This window comes from Pantherophis guttatus, chromosome 1 (genome assembly GCF_059756535.1).
Source record: "Pantherophis guttatus breed Tessera chromosome 1, ASM5975653v1, whole genome shotgun sequence".
NCBI classification, from domain to species: Eukaryota; Metazoa; Chordata; class Lepidosauria; order Squamata; family Colubridae; genus Pantherophis; species Pantherophis guttatus.
Window position 1 is genome coordinate 92325813 of NC_142063.1, and position 8269 is coordinate 92334081.

The 8269-nt window shown below is 37.7% G+C and overlaps 1 protein-coding gene across 1 annotated transcript; it reads left to right on the plus strand.

Moving 5' to 3' along the window:
* Positions 1-2794, plus strand: FSHB (follicle stimulating hormone subunit beta). The gene is made up of 3 exons (XM_087877935.1): positions 1-119; positions 504-666; positions 1569-2794. The coding sequence occupies exons 2-3, from the start codon at positions 505-507 to the stop codon at positions 1803-1805; spliced, it is 399 nt and encodes a 132-aa protein (XP_087734061.1). The 5' UTR covers positions 1-119; position 504; the 3' UTR covers positions 1806-2794.
* The last annotated feature ends 5475 nt before the right edge of the window (positions 2795-8269 follow it).

Genomic DNA, 8269 nt, shown 5'->3' on the forward strand with positions numbered 1-8269 from the left:
CTAATACCCTGTAAATCCTTCAGGTGTCAGTTACTTCTGATTTTGTATAAAAAGGACATTGGAGTCTTTCTGCTTTCAGCAATTAATTCCAGCAACTCATTCCAGCAAGTCTAGGACAGGTAATTTTTCATCAGATTCTTACTTTTCATTGTATGGCAAATAACAAACTCTTTACAAAAGTGTATTAAAAATACACTTTACAAAAGCTTTTTAAAAATACTAATAGTAATCATATTTGCTGTCTCTTTTATTAATTGTATTCTTTTTATAAAATAATCTTACAAATAAAAAGATTGTTCATCTATTACTATTTTTAATTATTCAGGTGTTAAATGGTCTTCTCTTTCTTACATACAGTATAAACGCAATACTGAATGGATGTCTTATTGTCTAACTATAACTCTAAAATAAATTTCCTGCTCAAACACGGTAATTGACTATTTCTAGAGAACTCTGCACTCCTCTGTTTAAGCGTTCCTAAATTCTTGGATTTTGAATTACAGGATGAAGGCAACCACCCTCTGTGCTTTGTTATTTTTTTGCTGGAAAATGATTTATTGTCAATCCTGTGAGCTATCCAATATTACAATAGCCGTGGAAAAGGAAGAATGTGGCTTTTGCATCCTGGTGAATGCAACCTGGTGCTCTGGCTACTGCTTCACGAGGGTAAGAATCCAAGAAAGTCGGGCGGGCTAAAAAGAAGTAAAGTATTTCCCAAACATTGTAGATATAAGCCATACTTCTAACAATTTTTTCTGTCAAGTTCAGAAAGTGATGATATGATTTTAAGATGCATGCAATATTAGTCCAGTGGAAAATCCTTTTGAATAGATGTCTCTACAGAGCAATTCTATGCATTTTATTCAGAAAGAATGCCATTTCAAGCATGGACAAAATTGCCACTTCATACATCAAATCTTAGCTCAAGTTCCTGGAAATAATTTTCATGAAAATCGGTAGGGTTTAATGTTGAAATAAAAATTCTAACGGCCAAGAGCCTAGAGAGATATTCCTTGTTTGTATAGTTCTGAATGATGTGGCATTATGACTGATCTCCTAGTGTAAGAATGCTTCTGGGGCTGCTACTTCCTTGTTGAAGATCTATTTTATGAAACAGAAGATAAAAAAAAATAATATTTATATATTTATCACATGCAAATATAAATATATTTCTTATATGAGGCAAGTGATGGAGATCAGTAGTTTCCTGAATTCTATTGACTTACTGGCATGAAATAGCTGAACTCCAAGGAAATGTAGACTCTAGCTGTAATAAACAAATAAACAAATTATTGCTTTTTTGGAAAAATACTTTTATTTTTCTTATTTTTGTTATTTTTTTAATTGTTGTTTAATTTCAGGAGTTGCATGTTTTCCTACAGTGCATTTCCATACAGCATTGCCTCCTAGATAACAGAACTGGAACAAACAGTCTTGTAATAAAAGTTTCATAATATGATAAACTTGCTTGATATTGGGTTTAGATCTGTGCCTAGCAATAACAACATGTTGGGATTTGCTACTTCGGAAAGGCTAATAACTTTTCTTTTGTTTTCTCCCATAATTAGGACCGAGCTAATATGATCCTTCCACAGAAACATGTCCAGGAAGTCTGCACATTCAAGTCAATTGTATATGAGACTGTAAAGATCCCAGGTTGTGCTGACCATGCAGAATCCTTTTATTCCTACCCAGTTGCGACAGGATGTCACTGCAACACCTGTGACACCGACATTACCGACTGCACCCGGAGAGGCTTGGAGCCAAATTATTGCTCCTATGGACAGCCTCAGATCATGGAGTGAGGCTTCATAATGTTCTTTGTAATGTTTACTTTGTGAAAAACATTGTCAACAACAAAAGCCTGTAAAGAATATATGAGAAACGATAAAGCATTAAGCCAGCCCACCCGCTTTATATCCAAATTGCATCCCTCTTCAATATCCCAGCCAGAGCACTTCAGTTTTGTCTCTGACACTGCAATGTTTAATGGCCTTTAAGGCTCACATCTTCCGAGTTTAAGCAGAACCATCCTTCCTCCAGTTCTAATTTTTTTTCTTCCCACTTCCATTAGACTAGACTAGACTAGACTAGACTAGACTAGACTAGACTAGAATAGAATAGAATAGAATAGAATAGAATAGAATAGAATAGAATAGAATAGAATAGAATAGGATTCAGCTATATGTAATGCATAGCAGGGTTAGTAGATAGATTAGATTTATTGATTTCTAAGAATCTTGCAATAGATGAGCTATTATTTAACAATAGCAGCAACAACAACTGCCAAATAATGGATCCCTTCCCTGAAATTGTTACTGCCTAAATGAAGAAAGCATAGGATAATCACAGTAGATTTTGGGGAGAAACAACAGTTCTGATGCTCTGAACAAATCCTTGAGTTTGTAATTCTTTTGTACTAAACTTCTGTGAATTTTGGGCTTCTAGTCAAAAAGAAAAATGCTAGCCAAACATTATTTACTGTTCCTATAGCTTAAATACTGTATTGTGACTTTCTGTGTATTGAGCACACTATTTTTGGTATGGCATTCCCCCATCCCCCCAAAAATCTGGAATAGTAATGAAGTAGATTTTCAGACTAAGCACGTGTATCTAGTTAGATAGTTGCATTAAGTTGTAAGAAGACTCTGTATGAAATTTTCAATGTCCACTGAAAATGTCCATTGATTAGTTTCAGATACTTGGTATATAACCTATTCAATGTATATTTAGATCTGTCTCTGTAAATAAATATTTCTTTGAAATAATAAACATTTTATTTTGTTGCACTTAACTTATGTGATTCTTTTTTTAAAAAATGTGAAAGCTAGTAGCAAAACATCTGATCATGCCTTTCTAAAACAATTTTCTCATGCTGTAGAATCTAACAAACAATTTCTAAAAAGTCAAGGCATGTTCATTCCTAATTTGCTCCTTTCCTGTGTCTACTTTTGTATGGTGAATGCCAACCTGTCATGACATAAATTGATACCTGATAGATCAGCCTCTTCTGCCTGGGGCTCTGTACTCTTTTATGATTTTCTATAGAAATCACAGAGAATGTATTCTTATGGTTACAGATCGCAAATGCCTAGGATATTCTAGGATAAATTAATTATTTAGGTTTTTCCTCCCAAGGTCAGAAAAAAAAGCTCCAATCTTAAAAAAATTAAATATGGTTTCATTACCTTGCCAACTTCTCTTACAAATGCATCAGAAATGTGATAAGGCAAGGATTTTTAAATTTAATTTTATGTATTAATGCAATTTAGAATCTGAGAAACTATAAATGACTCTGGGTAGCTTATGCTACACAAAAAGCAAAAAGAATAAAAATTAGGAAATGGTACATGCATCCAGAAGACAAACTTTCTACAACATCAAGTCCAACAAGACTCAAGCACCCTTCTGCACTAATGCCTGGGAGAACATCCACATCTACAATGACTTCCTGGCAGTCATCATGATGGAATCTGTACAGATCATGGAGCGTAGGGGGAGGAGAGGTTACACACAGAGAAGACACATGGAGAAGGCACACTTCCTATGTCACAATAGACGTCACCATGTAATTAAAGGGATCCAAAGCACATGCCTGATTTCACTGGACAAGCATAAACATTTGAAGAAGGTGATCACTTAAATGACCTAAAGTATGCAAGGAAGTCTTTTAAAGATGATAACTAGTACCTTGAATTGTAAGAGCTGTGGTGCACAGTGGTTAGAATGCAGTATTGCAGGCAAATTCTGCCCACAGTCTGGAGTTCGATCCTGAACAGCTCAAGGTTGACTCAGCCTTCCATCCTTTTGAGGTCAGTAAAATGAGGGTGCAATATGCTGACATTATAAACCAACCAGAGAGTGCTATAAAGCACTGTGGGGAGATATATACATTTAAGGACTAGTTCAATTGCTGCCCAGAAGTCAACCAATGCACTCATGAAGGTCACATGTGAGGTCACATAGGCATATCATGGCATGCCCATCATTGCCTGCACAGCTGCATTATGGACCAGCTGTAACTTCCACAGTAAGTTTGTAGTAATCCATTCATGAAGAGAGTAGGTTGTGAGTGATTTTCTGAGGGGCCTCCAAATCCTGGAATAGGCACAATAGATGAATCTGTAGAAAGGCCCTCTTGGCTACAATTACCAATTGCTCTTCGAGCAGCAGCTGTGATTCAACACAGCCAACAATCAGAAAGTGTTTTCACCACAGCCACTGACTGATGGTAATCTCTCCAGTACCAAATCAATCACAACAGTCACAAGACAAAAAGCAGATCCAAAATGCTACCACAGGTAATGATCAGTGACTTCAGTGACTTGGGATAAGTCCATAATTACCCTGGTGGCCATGAATTCTTAAGTTGCTCCAGCTTCAATGTTACCTGGTAGTAAGTTGATATTGTCAAGGACTCACAGGCTTGAGGTTTCCATAACTAATGGAAACCAGCAGGTTGTAAAGGAATGATGCAGTGCAGTAGGAAGAGAAATACAAAAGTGGCCGTTCCAATAGTTCCCTAGAGCACATCTTCAATTAGAGCATCTCACATCCAATTATCTGCCATGTCATGAAGGCCCTCATTGACTCCCAGATAACAATAACCAACATATTCCACCCTTCCTTAGATTCTCAGTTGATCCCCAGCCTGAAACCTGGACACACAGATTTCTGATGAACTCAGCCTACAAGTCTACCTATGATTTGGTTATAAATGCCATGTCAGATTATCAAATGTGGTTAAAAAACAGAGTCAAAGTTCTCTAGCCTTGTGCCACAATTCCAATACAGAGAAAAAAAATATTGATTCCTAAAATTAAAGCATCTTCTTTTTATTGTATATAATGGAAAATAAATAAACACATAAAAAGTAGATTTTCTATGAATATTTACCTCCCCACAAAAATCAAAAGAAAAAGAATAACGTATAACACTAAATAAATAAGAGTATATAAATAGCGAATACTGCAAGAATAAATATATGTGAAAGAAGCTACAAAATAGTAGACAAACGTAAGTGTTGCAACTATACTGTATAGCCAAAAGAAGGACAAAACTAAAGACATTTTTGCAAAATATGTGCACATATTGATATATATAGAAATGCACATTTGAAAATAATTGGGTAATGTTAAATTGAAATGCAAAAAAATGCAATATATAATATCACAGAAGGGATTATAGATGGGGTGAAATCCAATTTTTTTCCCTACCGGTTCTGTGGGTGTGGCTTGGTGGGTGTGGCAGGCGAAGGATACTGCAAAATCTCCATTCCCATCCCACTCTGGGGCCAACCAGAGGTGATATTTGCCGGTTCTCCAAACTACCGTATTTTTCAGAGTATAAAACGCACCTTTTTCCCCCATAAAAGGGGGTGAAAATTTAGGTGTGTCTTATACACCGCATGTAGCCCGCCCACCCACTGCCCCCCCACTTTTTGCCCTCTGCCTCACAGCAGTTACCTCCTTGCAAGCAAACAGCAAGAAAAAACAGCTCTTTTCAGCTTCAGCACAGCCTAATTAGCCCAAGTTGATTGGATTGGCCTCCCGACTCTCAGCTGATTTGCTCTCAGCTATTTTGCACAGGGCTCTGCTGCTTGCTGCAAAGAGGTAAATTGCTGGAGCAGATTTTTTTTCCCCTTCTGCTAATCAAATTATGCTGAAAATGAAAATGAAAGTAAAGCAGGCTGTTTGCTGCAATGAGGCAAAATTGCTCAGAGGCAGGGGGAGATTTCTTTTTCTTCTTTTCCTCACCAAAAAAGGTAATTGCATCTTATACTCCGAAAAATACGGTACTCAAAATTTCCGCTACCGGTTCTCCAGAACCTGTCAGAACCTGCTGGATTTCACCCCTGATTATAGTCCATATGACCTGTATACATATTATATGTGCTGTCATGTCATGGGTTGCTAACACAGTAGCAGGCCACTTCATCTGAATGCAAATGTCCCAGATGCAATCCTTGCTGTTTCCATGTAAGGCTGGGAATGTTCTGTCTAATACTTATTAAGCTGATGTATTGCTGACAACAGTGAACAAGAAATATGTGATTTCATTCAATGGTTTGCTATGTACATATTGTATTTATGTTCCTAACTACTGCTATGCAATACCTTTGCTCTGCTTTTCCAATTTATATGTATCTCTAACTGGCCATGGATGGGACAATCTTTGGTCAAAGGACTGTCCTTGTATTTCAAAATGCAAGGATTTATATTGTAATTCTTATGAATAAAATTAATAAAAATTATGTTTGCTGTGATCAGGTGCCCATCAATATATTCCTCTTAATGTCATTTCTTCCTGTTTCATTAACCCTGTTCCATTCTCCAGAGAAGCAAAGCTCAGTTGTGAATGGTAATCAAAAGAGCAAGTTGCACAGGTTCCACTAAAGAACGGAGAGGCACTTTCCATTGTTACTCCAGAACATAGGAAAAGGCTGACAGCCTCACCCATTTTATTTCCTTCTGGAAAGAAACCAAAAATACATCCACAATGGAGAACTTAATCACTTATTTGACCCAATATGGCAATGCTATTGTAAGGCATTAATCATATTAAAGGTAAAGGTTCCCCTCGCATATATGTGCTAGTCGTTCCTGACTCTAGGGGGTGAAGAGCCAGCGCTGTCCAAAGATGTCTCCGTGGTCATGTGGCCGGCATGACTAAACGCCAACGGCGCATGGAACGATGTTACCTTCCTACCAAAGGTGGTCCTAATTTTCTCCTTGCATTTTTTATCTGCTTTCGAACTGCTAGGTTGGTAGAAGCTGGGACAAGTAACGGGAGCTCACCCCATTATGCAGCACTAGGGATTCGAACCTCTAACCTGCCGATCTTTTGATTGATAAGCTTAACATCTTAGCCACTGAGCCACCGTATCCCTTATATTAACCATATTACCAGGGTGGTTATCCTCCAGTTTTATATATGCCATCACCTGTCAGCAATGTGCCTCAGCTCCCTTCCTCGTTATTTAATTTTTGTCCCATGATATAGTCAAGAGATGGTGGGTGTTCAAAGTATTAACTATTACACATGTTTCTTTCCGAGAGATTGGCTGTCATTAGATTATCCAATTCAGTCTGTTGTCTGTGGGTGTTTCATCTTCTTTTTCATTTCTTGTCCCGGCAACTTGGCCTTGATTTTATAGCTGGCTCAGCCAATGATGATTAATGCTCCCCAGACACCTGGATGAGAACCTCATGTATCAGTCATAACATGCCTAATTAAATTGTTGGTTTAATCCTAACCTTCTTCAGTACAGAGAATTCCACATCAGACAACCTTCATTTGATTCTCCTTCCCACGTTGTTAGAATGGATGGGATTAGTTAAAAAAAATAGTGAAAGTTGAGCTTCTGTCTGCTCAGTTCTGAACTACCAAGGTATTCATAAGGTCTTATTACAAACAGTTGGGGAAAACCTGTTTTCTAATCATTACATTCCCATTGCCTCAGATACTGCAATGATATATTTTGACCTTTTCCATAATGCAATTTATGCATAGACGGTACCCACAAAATTCACAAGATTTCCACAAATTGCCATCAAAAAGAGGTGTTACAAAGATAATCTGATAAAAGATTGGGAATGTGGGGGGGGAAGGAGCAAATAAATGGGAGATTAGAATTTTTCATCTTCTGCAGTAACATACTACATTCTTTGGGCAAGCTGTTTCAAGGCATTTCCTAAAAGGTTTTCTCTTTTAGCTTCAAAGTCTGAAGAAAACTGGGAAAGGACGAAGATCGCTAGCCAAATAACGGCATATGAACAAAGAGTCCAAGATTTATATTATGATATTTTGGGTACAGGCTAGAAAGGAATTATATCTGAGTTACCAATGTCAATTACTGGCTACATGGATAAAGGGCATGATTACTTGTTGTTATGCTTGATATCAGTGGTAAAATCCAACTTTTTTTACTACCGGTTCTGTGGGCATGGCTTGGTGGGCATGATGTGGCTTGATGGGCGTGGCTTGGTGGGCGTGACAGGGGAAGGATATTGCAAAACCCCGATTCCCTCCCCACTCCTGGGGGAAGGATATTGTAAAATCCCCATTCCCACCCCACTCTGGGGCCAGCCAGAGGTGGTATTTGCCAGTTCTCCAAACTACTCAAAATTTCCGCTACCGGTTCTCCAGAACCTGTCAGAACCTGCTGGATTTCACCCCTGTTTGATATGCTGCTAGTTCTGTTATTCATAATAATCAAATGATACTAAAAGTAGGTATCTCCATTAAATTAATGAAGGAGTATACTGTA

Bases quoted from the DNA above. Each gene is read 5' to 3' on its own strand.
- FSHB (XM_087877935.1), top strand. From the start codon at position 505: ATGAAGGCAACCACCCTCTGTGCTTTGTTATTTTTTTGCTGGAAAATG. The intron at 667-1,568 runs GTAAGAATCCAA...TCCCATAATTAG, and splicing joins CTGGCTACTGCTTCACGAGG to GACCGAGCTAATATGATCCT.